Source organism: Passer montanus, unplaced genomic scaffold (genome assembly GCF_014805655.1).
Source record: "Passer montanus isolate IOZ18808 unplaced genomic scaffold, ASM1480565v1 scaffold71, whole genome shotgun sequence".
In the NCBI taxonomy this organism is placed as follows: domain Eukaryota; kingdom Metazoa; phylum Chordata; class Aves; order Passeriformes; family Passeridae; genus Passer; species Passer montanus.
The window spans coordinates 562443-589512 of NW_024372259.1; the positions used below are offsets into that span (position 1 = coordinate 562443).

The 27070-nt window shown below is 38.6% G+C and overlaps 1 protein-coding gene across 3 annotated transcripts in view; it reads left to right on the top strand.

The window, feature by feature from the left end:
- RABGAP1L (RAB GTPase activating protein 1 like) overlaps positions 1 to 27070 on the top strand; it is a 224452-nt gene that overhangs the window by 45381 nt on the left and 152001 nt on the right. For all 3 annotated transcript variants that reach the window (XR_005629957.1, XM_039730176.1, XM_039730177.1), the window contains exons 12-13: positions 2828 to 2921; positions 7384 to 7534. Coding sequence is in view for 2 of the 3 variants with exons in the window: in XM_039730176.1 (XP_039586110.1) it covers positions 2828 to 2921; positions 7384 to 7534 (245 nt within the window). In the remaining variant the exon portion in view is untranslated. The remainder of the gene's footprint in view (positions 1 to 2827; positions 2922 to 7383; positions 7535 to 27070) is intronic.

A 27070-nucleotide genomic window follows, 5' to 3' on the forward strand; every position in this document is an offset into this window, starting at 1 on the left:
TGCCCTGTTCTATTTTGAAGTTTGACATTAGCGTCTTTTGAAAGCGAGCATATGGTATTTCTAATTAAGGCCTGAGATTTTCTGACATATAACTGAATAATACATTTCAAGCACTGCCGTGCCTTCCAGATGAAAGACTTCTCTAGCTGAAGCACTGGAGTTATGTGCTGTGTAGCACTGGTCTCCTTCAGAAGGATTTTGCTGGGAATACCAGCTCAGTGAGAAATCCAGGGCTTTGTTTCTTTAAGCTGATGTCAGTGTTGCTTGGCAAGCTCAGGTTTGGATCCAATAAGAGCTACTGTCCTTTGTTGCTCAAAGGATTCAATGTAGCTGCATTTTGAAACATTTTGGTCTGCTGGGGGATTTTAGTCATCTTTATCCGATTTCATTCCAAGCTGCAGGGTTTGTTTGTGTGTATTTTCAGTGTTAACTCTTGTAGAAATGTGCTGGAGTTCTTCAGTCTCTCCAAAGAAAGTCTAATCTCTTCCTTTCAGCATTTGGTGCCAAATTTTCTTCCTCTAATTTGAATGCAGAAAACCTTTCTGAAATTGTGGTTTGTGATAAATTCCTGGTGTGAGCTGGATTTCTTGAGTTTCTTAATACATACCAGTCTCATTAACGTGTGCCTTGTGTCTCTGAATGGCAAATGGGCTCGTCTTAGAGGTTTCCTCAATTTTTTTCTTATTTACATGGGAAGTGGAAGGGACTGCATTTGTTGTTGGTCCCTCTGACACAGTTATGCAATTCAAGAGAGGAGAGAATTAAACAAATGTAATGCATTTAGTTCCTTTTTTTTTTTTTTTTTGGTTAGTTATTGCTATGTCTTTGTGGTAAGTGAGGCAATTGGCCTTTACACTATTTTTGGCAATTTGAAGGGGGAAGCTGAGTCTTCAAATACATTTTTTTCCCTCAGGACGCAATTGATTCCTTTTGTTACTGGGAAACCTGTCACTGTGATAGAAGATTTTAGTTAAAATTATAAACTTGGGGATTTTAGATCTTATTTCCATCTTTAGGTCTAGTGAATGTGTGCAAATGTTAAAATCAAGTTTTTTGTAGATTAGTGGTGCAGGTGGGTAGTTATTTTGCTTGAATTATTTTTAAGTGTAATGGGGAAGTCTTTGAATGGAGATTGGGCTGGTATTTGGGAGCTGTAAAACTGTGCAAACAGGTTCCAAGCTGAAGCCTTTCACCAATGTAGTGTTCATTTTGAAACAGAGATTTCTGTTATGCTTCTCTCAGGGCAGCACTTTTTGCTGTTAATTGTCCTTGAAATACAGTATATGCTGTCTTTGTCCTCAGAGCTCACTGTCAAATACAAGCAGTGATGATATTTTATTAATTACTTGTATCTGACAACTGCTAGGAATTTAAATTAGAAATCTGTAATTGAAGTGAGAATGATAAGGATGAAGTGTTAACAGGGTAATTGCACGAGTGCTGAGGATCCTCTTCTACCTGAGCTGTGTTGTCGACATAAAGCTGGAGTTGAAGTGTTTAATGCACCTGAGGGAATTCAGGGTATTAGATCAGCAACAAGATGTGACAGAGATGTGTGGAAGAGAGTATTGAAGGGATTTAGGGGGTAGATGGAGCTTTGGTTCTTCTTTTTTCGTTGCATTTTTACCTCTGGAGGCAGATCAGATCATAGGAAAGAGCAGCCTTGGAGCCCTCCAACATCAAACTGCCCGTGGCTTCAGCAGCCTCCCAGAGAAGCTGTGGCTGCCCAATCCCTGGAAATGTTCTAGGCTGGACAGGGGTTGGAGCAACCTGGGCTGGTGGAAGGTGTCCCTGCCCATGGCAGGGGATTGGAACTGGATGAGCTTTAAGTGTCCTTTCAGAGCAAACTGTTCTGGGATTCTGTGATGATAAAAGCTGTTGCTGTGTCCCTTTTTGTGTTTCCCTGCTAAAGACACTGAAAACTGGAGCCTCTCTGCATCTGGTGTTGTTGAAGTTGCACTTGTTTAATTCTTATAAGTATTTTATTCACATAAAACAAGAAAAAAACCCAAAAACCTGCATATTTGCAAAAGGACTTGCCATATGGAGGTAGACTGTCCAGCATACTGTGGGCAGCTGCTCAGGCCCGTGAGACACTTGGAATCCCAATGAGCACTTGGATTGGATGGTTTCCTGAGCATGTTATTACAGGCCCACATGATCCCTTCTAGGTTTGGGTGTTAGTCATATAGTGGCATATATCCCTCCCTAAGTGTTTCATTCTTAATAGCTGTGAGCTTTCATTTGAAGCAATCCTCTCTGTTCCATGTACTATAGCCTTTCATGTCACAGTCCTGTTTTTGTTTTTTTTCTGCTCACCCATGAGCTTACTTCAGTAAAAAAAAAGATTTTGTGGCTCAGAGAAGGTTTCCTGAGCTCGGGGTACCACAGGACAGCCAAAAGGGATGTGATGTAACAAAGTAGCATTATCTCCTGTGCTTTAACAGAGACTTCTCTTTTTGTGAAGTCTGGAGTGGATGTGACTTTTAGGTAACACTGTCAAATTTCATTAAATGAGAGTTGACAGCCTTGAAGCTTTTCTCACATAATGCTTTTCTAGGTCCCAGTCCTTTCTCTGGTAACACTGCTGTGAATTATTCCCTAGCCCTGTTCTTTCAAACTTTATGGTAACTTCATTAATGCACTTGTTTGGTGAAGTCTGCTAAAGACACTTTGATTCCCTTCAAATTTTCTATCTTTTTATGCTTTTAAAACTGATATATGAGAAAAAATTGTCTGAGACTTGTATGTATACATCTGTAGTGTCTGTGCTTTTGGGTAAACCTGTGCATGCTTTTGTTTTCTTGTTTTTTCTTTATTTTTACAGAGAGTGATAATGAACTCTCCAGTGGCACTGGTGATGTGTCAAAGGATTGTCCTGAGAAGATTTTGTATTCCTGGGGAGAGTTACTGGGGAGATGGTAATGCTTAATTTCTTATTTTAGATATTAACCTTTTATTTGGTTTATGATGTTATGCTCCTGAGCAGGAGGTTTGAAATTCTCCAGCTTACATGGTTTAAAAACTGAAATGCAAGACACATTGAAGTGTAGTCTTTAAACTTAATTTAAAGGGGACTATAAATAATTTGGAGTTTTTTTGACAAACCTTTCCTGTAACGTGCAAAAGTCAGGTTTTGTTTGGTGTTTGAGAGCGTATTTGTATGTGCTCACACAGCAGGTGTGAGTCTTCACAGGCAGAACTTTGTGGTCATTTGGCTGTTAAATCCTCAGGAAACTCAGTGCAGGGATAGGACAGACACAGCAACTCCATGTGTCCCATCTAAGCCATGCATGCCAGCTGGTGTACATTTAATTTGTTTAGAAGCACTTTTTTTTCTATTTTTGTAAATGTGCTATATGTAAGCACTTGAAAAGGAATCTAGAGCACTGTGAATTCTCAGTGAAACACTTTCTGTTGGTGAATAAAATGAAGAGTATTGGTAAGCCCAGACTATGTTCTCAATAGTGTTATTTCTGTTGTTTAATTAAGTGCTTCAGTAGCAGTGCATAGTGTGCCAAGAGAGGGAAAAGTCTGTCTGTTTGCTGCCTCAGAGAGACCTGAGCAAGTGCCAGAACCACTTACTTGCTTTTCCCTGTGTAAGCAATAGCTCCTGCTGCCGGAGACAAAAATAATCAGAGGCCCTTAATCTGGAATTGCCTGTTTCCTTTTCCTGACTCCAAAAAGAGAGATGGACAGCATTTTAAGGATTTATTTGGGTAATTCCTCCCTTTACTTGGCTACTGTGTAGCTTTGGAGAAGCAGCTTCTTACTGCTGACCTCATCTGTATGGAGATCTCGCACAAAGGTTTCTGCATGAGGCATCAGGAGGTTTTACTGAGCTTAACTGAACCTTCCCCCTGGAACCCTCTCCTTCTGTTGTTTCTACCTCTTCTGTCACCCAAATTTCTGACCTTAAATCCAAGACTGGAAGATGCTACTTTTCAATTTACCTTTTTTTTTATTTATTAAGTAATTTCTCAGTTGATTTTTCTGATTCTAACCTGTGTTTTTGATAAATACCTGGACTCTGTGGATGAGCATGATGAACTAAAAAGACACCCACAGTTCATGGTCTTAAGTTTTGTGTATCCAACTATTTCTTCTGATTACTCAAGTATACCAATCAACAAGACAAAACATTTAAGAGTTTTGGAATAAACTATTTTGGAATCCTAACATAGCTTACACGTAAATCAAGAGAGTTGTTTAGTAGTTGAAGCAGCTTAAATTTTGTTTAAAATGGGGTGAGAAATAGGACATCCCAGCCTGTTTGCAGACTAGCAAACATTTCTTCAGGAGTATCTCAAGCAATATTACCTGTGGAGGGAAATTCAAAACTGTAAACTGCTTGAGTTCTTGAATAGTGTTGTGTTACATTCTAAGAACAAAACTTAAAGTAGCAGGTGAGAATTGGTAAGGATTTGAAAACTAAAAATAAATCAAAATAAAATCTTGTAGTGTTGTTGAAAACTGCACCATATGTTAGTAGAAAATCTGTGCACTTGTAAAAAATGTAAATAAACAAAAATTAACATTTCCACTTGAGGACCTGGTGTGTTGATTTGCCTCTTAAATGAAAAATTTCTTGCATTTTAATTGCTTTTTGTCATTTCATTGAAAGGTCACTGTAACCTTTTGGACTCAGCAAAAACACTGCTCCAGGACTCTTCTTTAAGGATATAAACACAAATGAGAATAAAATAATTTACCCAGAAGACAGAACAAACAATTGAAAAGTGATGCTATATCTCTTTGTTTTACTATTTACTGCATCCTCAGCATTAAAGTTGTTCTTGCCAGCTAAACTGCTTTATCTGACTGCTCAACTATTTCTTTAAAAAAAGCAGTAACCATGATCAATATCAGTCTTTGATCAGAAATACGTTTGTCAAGTTGGAGCACAGTCTGTGCATTTCTGCTCTATGTCCTTGCTCTCTGTTATTTTAAAATTGTATTTATGAGTTTGTGCAGGAGAATTGCAACATTTTGTAATAAATTAAAGATATCAGCATCCATGAATGGTGAGTCCCCCACATGATGAAGGGTAAGGATAGAGTAAGAAAAGCTTTTATTTTATGCTCACTTCTGTTGCTCTGAGCAAGGATTATGGATGCACAAGCTGCTTCCCAAAGAGCCGTCCAGTACTTGGAAAGTTGGCTGTGGAAGTTGGCAATGCTGTCCAGCATGGACTCATTGCTAAAGTCTTACCTCTGCCATAAAATACAGATCTAGGACAGGGCCAGTGAAGTCTGGTTGTTTAATTCTCAGTTGGGATTATGTTCAGGATGATGTTACAGCATGGGTATTAGTAGTTTCCTTGTATTGTTTCTGTTATATTGCTGAAAATTTCCCTATTATGTTTCTATAGGAATGTCCCTGTTGAGCTGCTTATTTGATCACCTTGTCCAGTCCTCAGGGGAGCCCTTCTTTGTTTCTCACATATGATGAGATCCATGTAATAATCAAACTAATCCACAACTAGAGTTTCAACTTTGATGTATTTACTATATGTCTGTTCCTCAACATGCATGTCATAATTCTGTAACTGCTTAGAGTATCTGGTCATAAAATCACTGAATAGTTTGGGTTGGAAAGGACCTCAAAGCTCATCTCATTCCAATCCCATGCCATGAGCAGGGACACCTTCCACTCTCCCAGGTTGCTCCAAGTCCTGTCCAACCTGGCCTTGAACACTTCCAGGGATCCAGGGGCAGCCACAGCTTCTCTGGGTACCCTGTTCCAGGGCCTGCCCACCCTCACAGAGAAGAATTTCTCCCCAGTACCCATGTAACCTGACCTTTGTGTCAGTTTAACACCATTCCCCTTCTCCTGTTACTATCTGCCACTATAATGATTCTCTCCCTCCTTTTTATAAGCTCCTTTAAGGTTCTGAAAGGCCATAATGTCTCCCTGTAGCTCTTTTCTTCTCCTGAACACCCCCACTATCCCAACCTGTGTCCTTAGCAGAGAGGTTCCAGCCCTTGGAACATCTCTGTGGCCACCTCTGAACCTGTGCAAGTCCTTTAAGTGTTTAGTGCTTTTAATGTTTCTGTGAATGTTGGTGTTTTTTCTAGCTCTTTCCCATCACAAGACTGTTTAGGTAATGTGACTGACTGCAAAATGGACCAAAAAAGATAAAAGGAACTAGTTTTTATTTGGGTATCTGAGGGATAAAGATAAGGATGAAATTACTTGTACTGCACTGCACATTTAAAAATAAAAATGATTGTTTTTTAAAGGAATAAGGGTGTTATATAATCACACTCTTTTCAGTTCTCAGGTCATTTGGAAAAATGGGGATATCATCCCCAAACCATAGAAAAACTAAATAGGTTAGAGTATCTTTTAAATTTAAACAGCAGTGGTAACATGTTCATGTCCTAATGACCTGTTTCATAGATTGAGTACTCTAAACATTCAGTGCAAACCCAGGCTCAAATTGCAGGTTATTTAATTAATCACAGCTTGCTGGCATTTGGCTAAACAGCCACTCTCACTACTCTGCTACCAGGAGAGCTGGGAAACACAACAGTGGTCAAAGCACTTGGAGAGCACAGCACTTCCTACAGCAGAGAGCCCAAAACCAGTTTGGGCATTTTTTGCTGCATTGCTCTGAAAGTTGTCATGGATCTAAGAGGGTTTTTATCTAGATCAGAAAATACTGTTATCTCCAAAAGAGCCTTTAAACATCTGTGACTGAAAGCTCTGTAATATTGTCCACATGCAGCGATTTTTGTATTCCTGTATTTCTTCTTGTGTGTGTGTACAACCAGATAGTAAATCACCAGCTCAGACCAACAGGCAGATTTATTTGAAATAGCAGGATTGTACAAACGTGCAAGTGTTCCTGTTTTGTGGCACTTGGAACATACTCTTGGCATGAAGCATGGAACTAGAAATTCAGTCTTCATAATGCTACTCTTAAATTGTCTTTTGTTTTCCAAAATTTGTTTTTCTGTACAGCTTATGTAATTTTTAATTTATTTTTCTGAACCTGAGCTAAAATATATATGTTGAACAAATATTTAAGTTGAATTGTCTGCACAGATGGCAGATTTTTCTCTTTCAATTCAAATTGTTCTTCATTAGCCAGCTTAGTTCAATTTCTGCAACTGCTTATTGTTAATTTTCCTTAATGTCTCCTCACCTAGGGAATTTGGATATCACTACATTTTGCCACTGGTTCTTACTGTAAATCCTTACAGAGTTTTTGTTTTCCTTCTGACAAACACTAACTACCATAACAAGTGGAAGAAAAGTTTGTGTTGCCAATTGCTGACTCTGCTTTAGTGAATAATTTTAAAGATTTTTAGTGTTTTTAATCTTTATTTTGACTCCTGTAGTTGAAGTATAACAGGTAAATGATTATCTTTGTTTCAGGCACAATAACCTTGTTGTGAGACCAAATGGGTTGTCCACTCTGGTGAAGAGTGGTGTTCCAGAAGCACTGAGGGCAGAGATCTGGCAGCTGCTGGCAGGATGCCATGACAACCAGGCAATGCTGGATAAATACAGGTTACTCATCACAATGGTAAGGGATTTATTATTTGTTCCTACCTTCTTTTTATTATTTGTTCTTTCCTTCTTTTGTTCACTCATATTTTCTTTGGTTGAGATGAATTCTGCTGGGCAGCAGTTTTAGTCAGTGGCAGGGCAGCAGAAGAATGAAACAGTTTGACTTGTTTTAAGCAACTGAAATTGTGATTATGTGACTTCACCTCCTGCCATGGGTACCTGCTGCATGGCATTAGCCATAGAAATTGCTGACCTGTATCTGTAGTAATGCTTGACATTTAGCTTTCTATTCTCTTGCTGTGATGATGATAAGAACATCACCTTGTTCAGGTGTTTGCTCGTGGGTTTTTTTAATAAACTCACATCCATCACTGTTTTTTCAAAAGTTTGTTTTATATATGTCTTAATTTTTGGGGTTTCAATTCTTAAAAAAACCCAAACCTAAACAAAATGGCACCAAATTTATTTCTTCCTTCTGTTATTTATTTTAAAAAAGCATGTTAAAAACATTTGGACCTAGCAGGAAACCAGTCTCCTTGCTGTATGGGTGAGCTGAGAAGAGTCTCCTTTTGGGAGTCAATTCCCATTCTGTGTCCATCAGTGCAGTCAGTGAGCATTCTTAAGAGGTCTGTGATGGCACAAGGAAGGAGCTCTGTGCAGTGTCAGAGGTAATCTCAGTGTTTGGGGTTCTGAGACTCTGCCACTGCAGGGCTGTTACAGCTCTGAGAAGTGCAGCAGTCTCAAACACACTTTTAATGGTAGAAATGGATGGAGATCATTTCCTGTGCTGCTCACAGCAAGCACTGGATTTGTTACGTGGCTTATGAATTACCTGTCCACATAGAAATTCTGGGGTAGGTGTTGTTACTCAGGGCTTCCTTTCCTACTGTGTTCATATTATTTTGCTACTTGTCCTCTTAATTTGACATAATTATGTTTGTGAAGTTTAGAAGCATTCCCAGAGCAAGAGCTGTACTAGTGGCTACTTTTTACTTTGCCAAGAAGGAAGAATGTTTTGATAGTGTAAATTTTTCATTTTGATGTTGTAGCTGTGTTATATTTTCCTTAGAAACCATTCACAGGACATCTGTCAGCTGTATGGTGCATCAAAGCCACCTCCATTATTTGTTCCTGCTTTCCAAAAGTGGGAAAGACGTTTGTTTCAGGGCGGAGGAGGGAGTGGAAAACTTCTAAAATGCAAGGTTTATTTGATGCTGAGGCCTTGTGCCTTAAAAATACTTTGTAACACTTGGCCTTTTCACTACGGAGATATTGCAGTGATGTGTATTTTGGAAGATGATATTTCATACAGTATTTAATACAAAATATTACAGTGTTACTGATGAAAAATTTTAATCCTCTGCTGAACGGAAGCATTTATGCAAACAGGGTTTTTTCCTAAAGTTTCTCTCTAAAGTGAATAATTTTCCTTCTGAAATGACAAACTTCCTCTGTAGTTTGTCTGTCTAAACTGCTGGCAATCACATCATTTGGCAGCAAAAGACTCATGAAAGAAATGAACAGGAGAGAGCCTGTGCCGTACAAAGGCTAGGGCCCATCTTTGGGAAGAGTTAATATGGGATGCTCCAGAAAAAAATGTCAGCTGATTTTTTTTTAAATGAATTATTGTCTGATATTTGTGTATGAACAGAACTTTTCAGTTTCATTTTGGCATTTCAGTAATGTGAATTAAGCAGAGAGAGGTTAGTAGAATATATATTTTAGTAGCATACACAAATAAAATCTTGGTAGCATTACCTTATTTGTGTCAATAATAACCTAATAGTAACTTAATAATGTTAAGCTCCAGAGTTATTTGGATATTAATGACTGTTCATTTGTTTCTCCTGTATGAGAAAGCAAAACTGATTTCTTTACTCTGCATTATTTGTATGCTACCATCCTAATACACGGACAACACAAACTTTATTTTTTCCACAACTATTTAATCTTCCCATCAAACCCATCATTTTCATCTTGGTTCTTTCAGTTTACGTATATGTTTGGACAAATTCATTGTCTCCTTGTGTTTTGGTCATTCTGCTTGATGTTTCTCTTCTGGCAGCTGGATGTGTTTGTGGGTGCCTTGATTACTTCAGCAGTATATTCCTTGAACATTCCTTGTTGCTGAGCCATTCCATGTGGGGAGAGCTGGTGATGCTCTGCACTTGCAGTCCTGGGAGTGAAGTGGGCTCCATTCCAGAAGTAGGAGGTGTGCAAACATCTGTGAACTTGTGCCATTGCCTACTGACACCCCACCAGCCCCCAGAACCTCTCTCTCCCTCAAACAGCTCCCCACTGCTGCCCAGTCCCTGAGGTTCTGTCCCATGGTAACAGATCCTTCCCCTCAGCCTGCTCTCCCAGCACTCCAGCCTGACCTGCCTCCTGGGTTAAATTGGTAATTGCAGCACCTCTGTGAGAGAAAGGGCACTGGAGACCAGTAGAAAAATCTCTGCCATGAATCTGTCACAGCTTGAAAGATGAACTCGATGCCTGGAATTATTAGTACTGAAAACCTGATTTATGGTTGCCTCTTCTGGGGACAGCAAAATCTGGTAAAAACTCTGATTTTACTTCACTGTTACTGGTTAACTTCTGGTGCAACTGTGCTCACTAGAGGGAGAGTTGTGTTGTTGGCAGGCCAAAAATGTGAGCCTTGTGATACTTTGACAGCAGACTCTCAGCATTTAAAATTAGTTTCGAGACCATGGTATAGACACACTAGTTGTTCTGTTCCAGTCTTGTGCAGCAGTGCTGTGTTAGATTGGCCAGCTATCAGTCCATCACCTAAGAAATCTGGCTGTGCATTTATACTGTGTTTATCCATGTGTATGCAAAGCTCTGGAACCTGCTGCAGTGTTTCTCAGCTGCAGGAGTGCTTCGTTCAGTGTGTTCTCTAGGAGAGGGTAATTTGGGGCTTGTTTTACAGTCTCAATTCAGCGCTGAAAGCAAAATTAAATGTCTCATTTAGAAAAGTCAATGCTGCACTTATTTTCTCCAAAAGGCCTCCACATCCTCTAGTCCTGTGCAATGGAGATGAGAGTCTGTCAAGAATGATCTGGTGAGCCGTGTTCCCTTTTCCCTAGATGAGAGCATTCATTTCCCATCTCTAGGTGAATTTGGAGTTCCAGGAGGGAAGGGAGAAAGAAATCCTCGTGCTCTCACAAGTACTGACAATCACTGCCTTGCACTCTCCTAGGTCTCCTGCTGTGTTCCAGCTTGATGATTACCATGAGCTGCTCAGGAATTTTGACTGGAGCACAATAATAGGCCTTGCATACAATTTTAGAGAGTGGGAGTTGTGATTTGGCAGCTGTTTAGTTTCTGACATATATGTAAATGTGTTCTGTATGACAATCAAAATCTGCCTTACTTCCCTTGCCATGGGCTCTTCACAGTGCTGCACGTGGCACCTGACAGGAAGGGGGATGTCAAATATACATCAATAGGGATAAATGTGCATTTTTATTTATGTAATTGTTGCAAGGACAATAAAATCAGAGTGAGAAAAATCTGCTTATGATAATGAAGGGGTAATATTGGTACTTAAAGAGCTTTTGTAAAAGCATGTCTGATCTGTTTGTTAAAAGAATGTAAGTAGAAAAATGTGCACGAGCTGAGGTTAGTTCATTGGCAGAGTGTTTTCTCCTGCGTGCTTGGCATTATTTCATCTTCACTGGTTCCTCTCCAGAGACTGGAATGAATTTTTCCATGATGAGGTGTATTCAGAGCTCTGATAAACTGCTGGCTGCCAAACCACAGCGTAGCCTGTTTAGGACTGGAGTGAGTGGTAATTGTCTGCTGCAAGAATCAGGGATGGTGCTCCCCTTGCCCCAGTGTGTCCTTGTCAGAGCAGGTGTCAGGCACTGTCACTGTGTACATGAGTAGAAATTTGCTGTCACATGATGGCAGTGATGCAGCAACTTAGCCTAAAATACTTGTTACATCTGCATAGGGACAGATGTTTTATTTATTGTCTCTTACACTGCTTATTATCAGAGTTTTGCTTCTCTGTTTGAGATGGTTTTGTTCTTGTATGAATTCTCACTGCTGAATTTGTAGGGCGAGACTTGTTTCCTGTCAGGGCTGAGTGTGGTGTAGTGTAAGTAAAATGAGAACAGAAACAGGAGGCTGTCACTCATGTTCTGTAGTTTGAAAACTTTTGGGTAGACTGTTTTAAGGTAGCATTTCTGGTTCTAAACTGTATGAATTATTCATAAAAGACTTCCATTTTGCAATAGGAATTCCCTTAAGAAATGAACTGTATGTTCATCTAACAGCATATATAGACTTATTTTAAATACAGCTGCTGCTGTGGTTTAAGGAAGCAAAACTTGTTTTAAATTTATTATTACTAATTTTTAAGTAAGAGCAGAAAAATAAGCCTCAGATAAAGCAGATGTTGGTAGTATTGTATTATTCAAAACAAGGAAAGTTTGTGTAGGAATGAGAATGCCTGGTTTTGAACTGGATGGTGACATTGAGTTGAAGTTGTTAAAGATTGAATGGCTGTCCTTCCAAATGACTTGTAAGAGAACCAAAAATAGGATTATTTGTTTATTGTCATAATTTCCTTTGGCAATATGAGCATGTGCCCAGGACAGTTAGAGATAATAACTAATTAAAGGGTCAGGCTTCAGAAGACTTGGCCAAAACCCAGCTTTTTCTGCTGACTCTATTTTTTGGTGTTTTGTGACCAATAACATTTCCAGTCACTCCACATATGAGTGAAAAATCCTAAGAATTCTTGCAAGCTCCAACAGGCATTGATTTGGGGATTAAATATTGCCATATCATGAAAATAACAGATCTCAGTAATTTAATAATTTTTAAATGGTGCTAAACAGGGGTGTCACTACTCCAGCAGTATAATTCTCTTGCAATGGTGAGCAATTATAGGAAAGTATTTTCCATTGCTGCAGAAGGTGGAGCAAATGGATTGGATTTGGGCTGGATGAAATTAATCAATTTAGAGTGAATATATGTAGTTTAGCTGTTCAGTTTGGACCAGCATTATTATTTCTGATTCCTAGGAGATAAATCCTCTTTTTTTAAAGCAAAAAGAAAAAAAAACAACAAAAGTTAAGGTTGCAAGTTTCTGGAATTGTGTCTTGTCCAAAATTAAAAGTTAGAAATAGGATAGATGAAAATAGCAAATCCTGTTGTTGAAGTTTCAACATGTGCTTAAACACCATCTTCCATGGATTGAATTAACTCTAATTATCTGTTTCTTGGAGCATCTGTCTTCAGACTGAGCTCCAAGGACTGGAGATCAACTTTCATGTAAACCTAATGCAGAAATATATTTATGTTTAAAATTTTGAATTTATCCAAACTGTTCAAACAAGAAAAGGTATTTACTTCTTTGTTTCACACTTAATATTTACTTGGCTTTATAATTTTTATTGCCAGTTTGCTTGCATAGTTAGGAAAAGGAAAATTGAGGAGATCACAAGTGAGTCACTGTTTCTATCCAAAGATTAAATGCAGCTGACTTTGAAACTGGTGCCTTGATGCCAGGTTTGTGTGGTTTTGTTCATTTAGTTTTTTAATTTATTTTATTTGTGTGAGGCAAATACAATTTGTGTGAAACAGTTTAGCTGGGAATTGAGAGAATTTCTTACACTGGAAGGCTATTTTAGTGGGAGTGCAAAATGAATCAAGCTTGTTATTTGCAGCAATACCAAAGGATGTGAAGTTAGCACTAAGAAGGGGAAGAGGAATATTTTTTTGTCCCAGCGGCATCGTGCAGGGTTCCACTGCTCAGTGTTCTGAGACTAATTAATCAGTAAGGGTGTCTAATTAAAAAGATGACTGTTCACCAGCTGCCACAGCAGGCTGGTTAATGGACTGAAACATTAGAGTATTTCTGTAGGAAATATTTGTGTTCAGAATGCTGCATCTGTTTGTCCTGATTGAAAATGGAGAAGTTTAGGCCTCCATAGCAAAGAATAGTTGGGGTTTTTTTTGCATTTTCATTTTGTCTCCATTCTAATGAGGAGTTGTCTCCCTTGATTGATTGAAAATGGGGAAGTTTAGGCCTCCATAGCAAGGAATAGTTGGGGTTTTTTTGCATTTTCATTTTGTCTCCATTCTAATGAGGAGTTGTCTCCCTTGACTTTTAAAGGAAATAGATGCAAGGATGGCATAGCAGAATGCTAAGCAATTGTAAAAAGTCCTATTACATAAGGATCAATGATCATTATAATAAAAATGTGATTTTTTCTCAGTTGACTGAAAAGAGAAAAAGCTAATACCAGTTACTTTGATTTTTTAATGAGGCACTTGGGCACTAGGCAAAATTCTGGAGGAACTGAACATTTTTCCTGAGTTACCTGTTTCTTTGAAATTCTGCATGTATAGGCAGTTTCTTAGGTTTTACTCTTCCCCACCTTTTCTCAAAGGGTAAGGATAGGATGACTGTTACTCAACTCCTCTCTTAAACTGAGATAATTCATTGCATGGCAAGTAGAGTCTTGATATTTTTATAATGTCATGTGGTTTGTAGAGACAAATCAGCTCATGCTGGTTGGAGTGATAGGAAGCTTCATTTTTGGTGTGAGCTGATCTGTTGGTGCTGACAGTTACAGTCACCTACTTTGAATTATTTTAGTGGTGCTGCAACAATGTGGGACAATAAAGTATATATGAACTGAAAATACTTACTAGAAATCAGTGAAAAATTGTATCAACTTCTACTCTTCAGAGACAATAATTTTAATTCTTTAAATAGCTTCATTTAAATTCAGACTTCAGATAAAAGGTTTAGTTTATGATAAATGTACCAGGGTACCTGGTTCCACAGCAAATGTTAATATTTCTCTTACAAACTCAGGAATAAAATGTCCCTAAGGTGAATTTAATTTGCCAAGTTTTGATTCATTTAGCACTCATCTGGAGAAAGTCTTTCAATTTTGTGTGCACAAAAGGGAAAATCTTATGCTAAGTCTTCATCTTCAAAGGAATTCATCAGTTTAATGACAAGTCCCTTCAGGAAATAAAGGAGGAGCATCAATTAGTAATTTTATTTTTATGTAATCTAAATTTTAATGTTTATGTATTATACTTGAGGTGGAAAATATTGGCAGTAGTATTTTATTTTCAGGGTCTGCATAAAATGATAAAATATTCTTCTGCATTAAGAATTTTTCTGCAGTTTCTTTTCCATACATAACTACATATAAGAACACTAAAACAACACTCACAATACAATTCCTGGTTCTTGAGGTGATGTATGACCTCTCTGCCCTAAAAGTCACATCAATTGACACATTTATTCTGAAGGGTGGAGTAGAAATGTGATTTACATGTGCCCTCTTGGAGCCTCTTCTGTTTGTCTGTGTGAATTTATGATCCATTATCTGCAAACCAGGGGAGCAGAGTTGCCCATCATTTCAAACAGTGATAAAACCAAGGGAGTATCAGAATTATGGCCTGAATAGGTTTAAATGATGGTTACTGGAAGAATTGATATTGCACCAGATAGTGTCATAAGCTCAGGATATATGAATATTGATGCAGATAACAAGTGGTTTTTAAGTAGGATGGAATTAGGATGTGTCATTGCCTCGCTGTTCCCTCACAGTGTGGTAAGAGCTGCTAGGACTTGGCACCTCAGTGCTGGCTTGAAAATCCCTGCTATTCCTTCCTGGATAAAACATAAATAGATATCCCAGTTGAATCTGAACGTTGGTTTGTTAGTCAGTGTTGTTTTCCTGTAGCAGTAATGATGCTAATGCTGAAAGAGCAGCTGTAGTAGAGCCATTTCAAACCATGGTTTTCTCCATCCCTGAGTAAAACTGGATTGTTTTAGAAGTTCCCTGCAGGGTGTATTTTCTTTATGGAATTCTGTGGGCATGATCATCCCTGTTAGCACAGGGTGCTGCTTACCTGAAGGAAAAGGTAATGTCTGTGTCCACTGCCAGATCTGGGGTTGCTGAGGGATAATTGTGTTTGAGGCAATCAGCTTGCTCTTGGTATTCCTCTTTCCTCTCCAATCCACTTCTTCCTAACCAGCCTCCGTTTTCAAATAAAGATTGCATAACTGCCATTCAGGAGGCTGCAGCACTCCAGAGCTGGAGCTTTAGAAATCTTAAATACCTTTATTGGAGAGAGCAAACCACCTTTTCCTGACTATTAGTTGCTGGTTTCAGTATGTTAATATTTGATGCTATAAAAATTAAAGAGTGCTCTAAATGCTTAGAGAGGAGCACTAAAAATCCAAACATTTGTTGTTTAAAGTCTCTTGAAATGCCTTTGTTAGCACCAATACTGGTGGTCAACACTTCAATAAAGCTTGTTTTACCATAGCTGTGGACAGCAGTTCAGAACAATTGGAATAGTAACAAACCCAGCAGGGCTTGAGCTGCATGTGTAGAATATTGAAGTGTACAGAAGTGATGAACACATCACTGAAATCCAAACTGGAATTTGATATAGGAGTGAATTCTGAACCTTTACATATGCCTTCTTCATGCTGAAACCCCAAATGACAGGGTTATTTATGTGTTCTGTAGGATATTCTTCTAAGGGCCTGAGCTAGTATTAAGGTAGATTTTACAGTAATCACTTCAAGAGAGATTAGAAACCTGTAGATCTTCTTTATAGTCTGTATCCATTAAGGAATTTTTTCCCTTTGCAGTGATGAGTGTGGTCATACAAATTAAAAGTCATATCTCTTATCAGCAAGCAAATTTGCAGCTGCTGAGGTAAATTAACCAGAAGGAGATTGTTTGTAGTCTGCTATTGCATATACTCTTTCTAACAATCTTTTATGTACGTTTTTGTGGACACAGACAAATATTTTGGCAGCTCGGAATTTCTCTTCTTGATGAGGGTTTTCATCAGTTGCTTTTTAAACTGACAGCCAAATGCTGATGATATGGAGCGTCACATATTTTAATCATATCCTGCATATGACAAAGCTGTCTTCAGATGGGTGGTTTGTCTTCAAAGCAGTTTCAAAATACAACCTTTTTTTTGACTCTGTAGTACATGATACAGCCTGCATTAAAACTAAATAGTCATTAATGGGGATTGCAGTTTCAGATAGCGTGCTTGCTAAAAGAGGTTTCTTTTACTGCATGTTCCATCTCTTTTTTATACCCTTACCTAGCATTTGCAGGGCTAATCACAGTAATTGTGGAGTTTTATTTAGAAAATTTCCTTCCCCCCCATTTTTCTCAGAGTCACTGTTCAGGTGTGGTGTCAGGGTGGGATGGGAGCAAGCACGGCCTGGGCAGGATGGGTGGATGAGGCAGCCTTAGGCAGGTTAATGTGGTTAGAGAAAAGGGAGGAGAATAGAGACAGTGGTGAAGGTAATCTGGCCCCTAAGGAGTTACAGCTGTGCTAATTATCAAGCATTAAGAACAAGCCTGCCCTTAATAGGCCACAGCTGGATCCAATTAAGAGGGGTATTATAAAAGAGCAGGTTGGCTGGTCGAGAGGGGAGATGGAGTTTGTTGGCTGTGCTGAGAAGGTGGAGTCAGTGCTGTGAGGAGCTGCCCCTGAGAAACCACCAAGAAGGTACGAAACCTTTGCAATAGGATAGCAACAGGTTAATGTTACATTGCAGTCTAATTATACTTTTTGGTGCCTGTATGGTAGAGGAATTGGAGCTACCTTTTGGAACCATTCTTGAATTTGTAAATGTAATTCCAGAAAGTTCTTTTGGGCTTTGTTGTCACTTGTCTAGGATTTCCTTTTCCTTTCTGTAAAGACTTTCCAATTCTTCTTTAATGGATATTTGAAAGTATATAAACACACATTAGGGATGAAATACACCCAAAAATGCTAGAGTGAGTATTTTTTGGTGATGCTTTTATATATGAATGTGTGTTCAATGCAGAATGGCTGCCCCAATACAAGAATACTGATGCTGAATGCCAGCAGTGGATTTACGCAGCTGGCAGTCAAGGAGTGATATTTGGATGTCTGCTCATTTTTTTGAACTCAAAACCATGTATTTCAGGCAGCCATGCACTTGATTAAGTTTAGGCTATTACACAGTGAGGAAGTTAATTTCATAGAAAGCTCAGAGCAGCTGTAGCTGGTTGTCTTTTCAGGACTGTCTGCAGTGTCTGGTTGATTCAGCAACAAGCCTTGGAAACTGGCAGCCAGGCTTCTTTAGCCCAAGCAGAGACACACTTCTGAAACTTGGATTTAAAGTCTTGATATTCCCATGGCTAAGATTTATCCTGACTCCTGAAAATGTATGTAGGGTGAGTCTTGTACATGGAGTTTCCTTTGCAGAAGCTGTTGACTTGGTCATAGATTAGGTAAGATATTTATCTACATAATTTCCATTTCTAGAAATGTTAGTTTCATATGGTGCTTGAGAGGGGATGAGTTAACTGTGTGTCCAGCCTTGAGGATTAATACTGGGGCTGGGGGAGCAAAACTACAGAAATCCACTTGAATTTTCAGTGTTAGCCTTGTTGCACAACCCTGTTTATTATTTGAATTTCCAGTGTGCAACTGATTTTTTGCTGCAAAAAGGAATCAATCTGATTCTTCTGTGTTTAGTGCAAGCAAAGAGCCTGACTTTGAGCTGTATTTTTGGCCATGCTAGTTCTGCTCACTGGACTCTCTTGTGGATTGTGGTGAGAGACTTTTCATGTGGGTCAGAAAAGAGATATGAGTACTGCTAGTAGCAATCTTAATTTTGAGTGCAGTGAAGCCAAAATAAAAGGCACATGCGGTGTTAAAATACCAGCTTACACTGGGATCCTAGCACATGCGATGTACATGGTTTAAGTGCAAATATTTCCAGTACAAGTTAATGTTTCTAGTCATAATTTCCTGAAGTATCTGTTAAATACTTTGCTTATTATTAATTAAGGCTTATCTCAGTATGGCTTTTGGAATATTTCACAGTGCATACAGTACTGTTAATTTTAAATAGAAGTAGCAGTTTTGACAATCTGAGAAATAATGGGTAGAAAAGTTCTCAGAGATGGAAAGTGCTTGTATAATTAGGAGCCCTGAAATGGTCATCAAGGACATATCAGAAATTTAAAGATATGATCATCTTGTAGTCACAGGCACCTGTATAATTCCATACATAGAGAGACAGAACTCTGCTGCTTCAGACAAATCAACTTTGGTACTTCCTAGCTTTCCAGTACTTAATTTAAAATCATTAAGTAACCTTTATCATGAAATTCTAGAATGGCTTGGGTTGAAAGGGAACTTCAATCTCATCTTGAGTCCACTCCCTGCCGTGGTGGGCAGGGACAGCTTCCACCAGCCCAGGGTGCTCCAAGTCCCCTCCAGCCTGGTGGTGGACACTTCCAGGGATCAGCCACAGCTTCTCTGGGCAGCCTGATATATTTTATGGACCTAGGCAAGGTCACTGCTCATCAGATAAGTGGTGAAATGTGTTTGTTTTTTCCCCCTGACTGTGAGAACTTGCGATGTACAATTTTCTGCTCACCTTGAGGTGCTCCCTTGCATTCCTTAGAGTTCTACTCTAATTGTACTAATTGTTATCTCTAAAGCAGAATCTCCGCTAAAACCCCCAACATCTATTTGTCTCTGAAGCTCTTTCTGTAAATTGAGTCAGAGATGATACATTTTAAGCCAGCAGAATGTTTGATTATTCTACTTTTGACTGCCTTTAAATTTCTAGTTGCCATAACAACTTTATTTCTTTATTTTTAGCACATCAGTTGCCATAACAATAAAATATAGCTTTTTCAATGTAATCATTTTCCCTTACTTTTTTTTTTTTGCTTTGTTTTATAAAGAACCTTCTGGGGGGGAAAGGAAATGTGCTAAAGCTCATCCCCTGTGAGCACTTGGGTTAGAACATTACCAGAAAAATAAGGTTTTTTTAAATCCAGCCTTATTCCATTTCTCTGGCATTTTTCCTGACTACTGAGTATTTTCGTAACTTAGACAGAAAAATGAATGCAAATAATTTTCTTCAAATAATTTTTACTTGTGTAATACCTTTCCTTTGTAAAAAAAATTGGTGTTTCTCATTCTTATTTCTTTTAGTTAGTGTTATTGGAAAACCTTAATTGTTAAGAGGGTAATTTCTAATATCTTCTTTTCAATACACAGAATGTCTATAAAGTCACTGAGTTAAGAGTCAGTATTTTTGTCCAGCATGTGAATATTCTGTGTTTGGGGCAGTTTGATTTGATATATCTTTAAAACATATGAACAAAGAGACTGACTTCCAGTTTCGAGCCATAATTTTGAGCAGAGGTTCATGTGTGAATTTAATATTGGTGAAAGAAGTTGGCCTTGAATGTAATCTATAGATTTGACTTCTCCATTTCCTGATAGTGTCCTTTCCAAAAGGATTTGTAGATATAAATCATTTTTTTATATTTAACCTCTTCTAGTTCTGATGAAGTATGTATTTGATTTCAGTTTTTTTAAGAGATTGAAGATAATACCAGGTTTGGTATTTCTTCTAGAATAAATGATTTCATAGCTCACATAACATTTTACATGTGCCAATTTCTGGCTATAAATATAAATGTCCTCATTATCTAATAAGACAAAATTTGCTAGTTATTGGAAGTTGAATGTATTTAGATGTCATTAATCTTGAAAAATAGTTATCAGATATATGATGACTTTATCTAATTTAATTAGCTAATTTTTAACTCAGGGCTGTGGGGGGGAAAGTCAGTAATTCTTGCTTTCAGTGGCATTTTCCTAACACCTCTCATTTCTGGATTCCATGTCTGTGAGTTACCCAGGAATGTACTTCCACTCTTATTGGCAACATTTTCCCTGTAGATCATTCTCAGCAGGAAGCTATTCCTTGTCCTTTCTCATATATGGATATTGATGCAAGTGTGTTTAGATCCATGCTGGAGGAGAACAGAAGTGATACCTCTTCAGCACTTCCAGCTGGGAGGAAGATTTGGTCTAAATGAAGCTGAGCTTAAAATCCATAAAAAGAAATTGTGCCACCCTTCAGAATTTTAATTAGTTAATTTTTAACTCAGGGCTGGCGGGCGGGGGGAAGTCAGTAATTCTTGCTTTCAGTGGCATTTTCCTAACACCTCTCATTTCTGGATTCCATGTCTGTGAGTTACCCAGGAATGTACTTCCACTCTTATTGGCAACATTTTCCCTGTAGATCATTCTCAGCAGGAAGCTATTCCTTGTCCTTTCTCATATATGGATATTGATGCAAGTGTGTTTAGATCCACGCTGGAGGAGAACAGAAGTGATACCTCTTCAGCACTTCCAGCTGGGAGGAAGATTTGGTCTAAATGAAGCTGAGCTTAAAATCCATAAAAAGAAATTGTGCCACCCTTCAGGTTAAAAATAGTTATCGTGCCATATTCTTCTCATGTTCCTCTTTCCTATTTCTTCACAATGTGGTAGAATAGTAATCCTGAGTAACACTTAGTTTAAAATAGTCTTTAAAATCCACTATTTACTTTGACTATTTTTAGCATTTTTGTTCTCAAGAAGTAGTGGAATTGAATTTTCTGGGATTTGAGGTTGGTACCACCTGCTCCCCAGTAGACCCTGCTATAAAACAAATAGCAGCTCTTTAGTTCTGAACTGATTCTGCCTATACCAACAGTTGGAGCTGTGACTGACTTCATCCCCTAAATGATCCTGATTGTTCAGTGCTTTTCTGAATCACCTCTTGTGTCCTTGAGGAAGAACTATTTTTAAAGAAATCTATTAAAGGAACAGTTTAGGGTGGAATGTGTCAATTCTGTAATCAACTAAAGCATAAATTGTTGGTGTGACCAGGCACGTGTTTCCAGCCAGCCTGTCTGGGTTAGACTGGGTGTTCTGGGAGGATGTTTTGTGATGGTTTAACCCAAGCCACATCCATGGAGAGGGGATTTGAATCTCTTCTTGCTGTCTGAGTGAGTTTGTCACATAAGAGCTGGCTAGAACTACTAGAAGACTTCAGTACTTAAGAGTACTAAGAAGAGAGACTTAGACTGAAGTGGAGCTGTTCTGTGGTACATCCAGACTTTTGGTTTTGAAGGACAGGTATATGTGGGTTCAATCCTCGTGTTCTTAGTAGTTGCTTTTGCATGGGCCCTACAAGTTGGCTGCCTAATTAAGGCTTCAATAAATTATTCATCAGTTGAACTCATTAAATGAAAATTGCTTGCCTTTTAAAAGGTCATGCTGTAGTTTAAGAAAACTGTTTGGCTTGCAGTGTGTGAAAAATTGAAGCAGGCGATCACAATGTTTGGGATTTTTTTCTTTAAATAGTTTCAAAATTTCTTATTCTAGCTCTGCTGAAATGGAATTACTGCTAATACTGACTGAGCTTATGCTCCTGCCAGGCAAGCTGGAATCCTTTTCAACATATACTTTCTTGGTGCCCACTTGAAATATGTTTTTAGAATACCAATATCTATGGAATGTAATTCCTGGCTTGACACAGACAAAAGTATTAGTAAAAGTAGAACTATGTCAAAATATGTCTCTAAAAGGTTTGAATGAATGCAGTACTAAAATCAAAATCTCTTATGTGTTATTTTGAAATATGAAAAATGATTTCCACAGGAAGAGAAAGGGCAATGCTCCTTGCTCTGTGCAGACTACTCTCTGCATTTCAGCATTTCTTCATTTACGGTTCTCTTAATTGCTTTTGTCCTGTGATTTAATATTTTAATTGTCCCTTGAAAGATGGGAACAGCGGAGGATAGTAAGTTTTGCCAGCATACTTTTCTTTTTCTTTTTTAACTGCTGCTAGTGTAAGAGCAGGTGGTTTAGTGTTAAATGGCACATGCATAAAACTGTCAGAGGGCACATGTTTATTGTTTTGCTTTTCATACCATCCTGAGTTTACCTAGTGCTTCTTATCATATATGGTCAGTCAGGAAATAGCATCCTTCTGTTGATTATGTGCTGTTTAAAGCAAATGCTCTTTAGTTCCTGAAAAATGTTAATTATCACCATTGAGTTGGCTGCACAGCATTTCCCTGAAGTAAATTCACTTCTTGATTGATAGTTTATTGCACAGAGTTTTATTTCTATCGATTCAGGACACAGGAGTTTGGTGGTATTTGTCATCTGGATTGAGCTCGTAAAGTGGATTCAATTTGTTATAGGACCATATATATCATCTTGAGGGAAGCCAGAATTCAGAAATTCAGAAAAATATTTGCTTTGTATGCATCTTTGAATAGCACCCCAATGTGGTGGGGAGGGTTGGAACAAAATGATCATAAAATCCCTTCCAACCCAAACCATTCTGTGGTGCTATGAAATGTAATCCATGAGATCACAGGCAGTAATGTGTGAAAGGCAATTTTAGCAATTTACTCCAAAAACTTGCATAATATTTATTAAATACATGCATAATATTAGGAGTAATTTGAAAGTTTCAAACTTTAGAAGCATTTAATGTAATTGTTGCTTAACAGCATGAAAAGACTGCCCAATAAACTTGCAAATGTGAATGCCCATATCTCTCTACTGATCCACATGAAAAAATTATTTGCCCATTTATTCTTGTTCTGCATCAGAGCATCCTAATTACCTAACACTTGTGTGATACTGGCTAATATTTCCATCATTAGAAACAGTGCTGGAAAAGGACTGAGCTGTGAGTGCAGCAGAGGATCAGGCTGAGCCTGCTGGAGCAGCAGTAGTGAAAGGCAAAGGGAACATTAGCTCCCTTCACATCTGTTTTTTTAGAAGGCTCCTGTCCCCTTGCATTCTCCTGAACTGCCTCCACCCTTGACTCTAAATTATACCAGCCTCTTCCTTCTGCCCCACCTTACAGAACCTTCTCTGCTGCTGCCACCAAATCCAGTTTTATCCTAATGCAGAAAAGGCCTCTGCTGGCTTTTTCCCTGTACCCAAGAGGTAAGAGCTCCACAAGAGCATCTGCATTTCAGAGCTGCAGCTGTGTACCTGGTGTCTCTTGATCTTTGCTGCAGCACCAGGTACGTGAGCCATAACGCTGTAAAATGATTTATGGCATTCTTTAGGCTCATAGGGTAGGAGGGAGAAGGAAAGGAACTAGTCCCTGATAGCAAAACTGAAAAATGAGTCTCACAGGTAGAGAAATGGTTTAAAAGTTTCTATAATATACTGCTTCCTTCAGCATATTCTGAAGGAATATGTATATATAAAATATATAAAAATATATATAGAATAGATATATTCCTTCAGAATATTCTATATGTAGAATATATATATATTCATATATATATATTCTATGATATACTGTTTTCTTCAGAGCTGATGCTTGTACATTTTTGCCACTGGCCCAAGTGTATTTAGTCTTGATAAGGATGAGGACAAAACACAGCAAGAAGAATTCTGAGCTGATGGTGAGACTCACAGGAAGAGTGGTCAGACACTGGAACAGGGGCCCAGACAGGCTGTGAAAACTCCATCCTTGGAAATGTTCATAGCTCAGCTGAATGAAGAGCCCAGCACAACATGGCTTAAATTTGGTGTTGGCTCTGACGTAGAACTTTGGCCTCCCCTTTGGAGCAAGACATGGGGTCAGATGGTATCCACAAGGTACAAGGGGTTTGAGAAGCCTAAGCTTGTTTTGAGAAAAAAAAGAATGTTTTTTTTTAATGTATATATTTATAAATATATGTATTATATCTCATCATATGCCTGCACTGAGGTCACAATCCCCGTGTGTTCTGTGGAAGCGCGAGCTCTCCGGCAGGTTTTAAATAGACAGCTGTAGTGGGTGGATCTGGGGAGGAGGCTTTATATTCCAAATAACAAATAGAACAGATTTCTGCCTTAAATACACCACTAATATGACTTCATAGAGCAACTTCAAACACCAGTATGATGTAGAAAACCCTATCTATGCATTCACACACACACAATTTTTAAGGCAACAAATGATTTTTCCTTTGGTCTTTGCTACTCTTAAGCTGCACTACAAATACCAGCTTTACAGAATAGAATTATTCTGCAAGCATTAAAAACAAAACCAGGATGTCCATAAGATACATAAAAGTAAATGCCAGAGGTAGTTAAGATTAAAAATAAAGCAAACTGAAACACCTTTATTCTTTAGGCTTAGGAGAAAGTATATTAAAAATACTGTAAAATAACAAAAGAAAAAGCAGTTGGGCAGAAAAAAATAGAAGTTGATGAGCTGGTATGTACATCAGCACTGTCATTCAGGTCTGCATCTAAATGAATAACTACTGTGTTCCTCATCCCACACTCAGCTGGACCTCCTTGCTCTCATCAATGCCTTTCAGAAAGATTTTACAGAAATTATTGCTGCCCATTTAATCCAGCTGACCATCCAATAATTTAACAAGGGAAGACTTCAAACTAGAAATGAGTGGTGTGATTGAGATGCTGCTTTGTGCACTGCAGGGATTGCTTCTATCAGTCTTGTTTCCTTACAACAAAGGATTTAGGAAACAAATATTGCTATTCCTTTTCAAACAGAATGACTAATAGATTGTTTTCTTGCTTGGAGCGTCTAAATCTCCTTCCATATGGACTTTTTCAGTCTGAGAAGCTTTATCTGGTTTCCTTTCAGGGTCACACATCACCACTGCTTTCACAGCCTTGCTTTGCATATACAAAGCTCATGCTCCTGCCATATCCCCTCTGTTTTCAGCAGGATCAGATGGTGTGAGTCTTCTGGTTTGTATGGTGATTTGTATTCTTTCTAGCTGATGTAATTTATAAAGAAGGTGAGGGATTGCTCCTTCTGTTGGGCTCAGAGTGCTCAGTCCACCAGCTGGATGTAACCAGCTGTGGGAGCATGTGCACCATGTAGGTTGCTGCCTTGATGACAGTAAGAGAAAAGTTCTACTGGAAAAATTGCCTTTCTCACTTCCTTTTCTTAAAACACAAATTAGAAAAAATCCTGAAGCAGGTTTTGTTTAAAACTGTGCCAGAGGCCCAAATGTGCCCCTAATCTCAAAAATAAAAAAAACTTCCCATAGAGCTTTTAACGTGTTGTCTCTGATTTAACATTCTGGTATTGCTACATTTTGTAAAATTCCCTCTGTAACAGCATAGTTTCATCAGGACTAGCTGATTCCTGATAACTTTTCACTTGCCTTGAAATATACATAAAACAGTACAACTTAGTGCCATTAGCATGGTGCAGTTTACAACAAGTGGCTGAGGTGATAAAGCCATGGCAGCTTGCAGCATGACTGGTTTTTTGGTAGTGAAGGAAGGCTGCTCATATTCCCAAAGAAGCCAAACTTCCCTGCTTTTGAACCCCTTTGTCCCTTCAGTTAAAATTTCTTTAGAAGATGCATTTTTACCTGCATCTAGAACCAGCCAGCAGAGGTTGCCATTGATTTTCCTGTTATCTGCTCAGCAGAGCCTGGACTTCTCCTAGCAGACCTGAAATGTATGGCTGCCAGGAGAGCTTGTTCTCAGAGCTGAGCACTCTGGGCACAAACAGCAGGCACCAGCTGGGGCTGACCTGAGACCAAGGTGACTTACTTGATGGTTACTGTGACATTTGGAAGCTTCAGTAGTTACCAGTCCTTAAGTCTGAGTGGAGCAGGATGTACTGAGTTCCTGCGATCTGCTTTGTCAGGCTGTGCCTTTGCTTATCTCGTGCCCCTGTGTACCTTTGGGGCTCCCTGATGTGCGTTTTAAGGTGTTTTGGCTGTTCACATCCCTGGTGCCAACCACGATCTGCCCCAAGGAGAAGTGGGAGAAGTGCTGGTCACTGCCGTGCCTGTGCACGCTGTTTGTTCTCCTCCTCCTCCCCCACAGGAGGAGTGGGAAGAGGAGGAATAAAAATTGTTTCCTATTGTTCTGCTCTGGTATGGATAACTGGGGCTTAAAGCTGTGCTCAGGGTCTAAATTTAGTCATTAAGTCTGTTTTTACAGCCATTTACCATTCTGAGGTATCAGAGATAGTTTAATTTTTTCTTAAATGCTCTGATAGAAGACTTTGGAATGATCACATGCCCTTGCTGCAAACCACTCTTACACTGCTGCAGTTTGTGCTGCTTCACATTGCTACAGACTTGTCATTCAGACTTGGACACTCGCTCCAGGCAATACTCGAAATACAAGATGTTAACTCAGGAGCAGCTTATTAAAATTTTGCCTTTGGTTTGCCGTGGAGCTAGAAGGACTTAAATCACTTAAGTTTCTAATGGCTTGGTTGGTTAAAGCCTCCTAGACAAGTCTTCTGCTGGTCAGTAGCTCAAAATGCTGTTCTGCAGTTGGTGTTTTGGTATTTAAATTTGCTGTTTCAGTGTTTAAGGATGCATGGAGTGTCTGTAAGATAACTTTGATGCTTGTACTTCTGTGACCAAATTTATTTTTAGAAGCACAAAGTAACCAAAACTTAGGGAATAGCTGCATCTTTTTGCAGGAGTAGAGAGCCGAGTTAACTGGTTCAGTTTGGAAAATAATGTGTTACAAGTATTTGTATCTAAACTGATGTTGAAGCTATTAGGGTATTGGTAATACTGGTACAGTATCAAAATAGTACAGGTGAGTTTTGTAACATATCTGTGTTAAGTTTGGAAGTAATTAATTTGGGGATGTAATTACAAAGTGGGCTGTCATTTTTGTCTTTTAAGGAAGACTAGACAATTTGCGTGCCACTGTAGCAGATATTTCACCA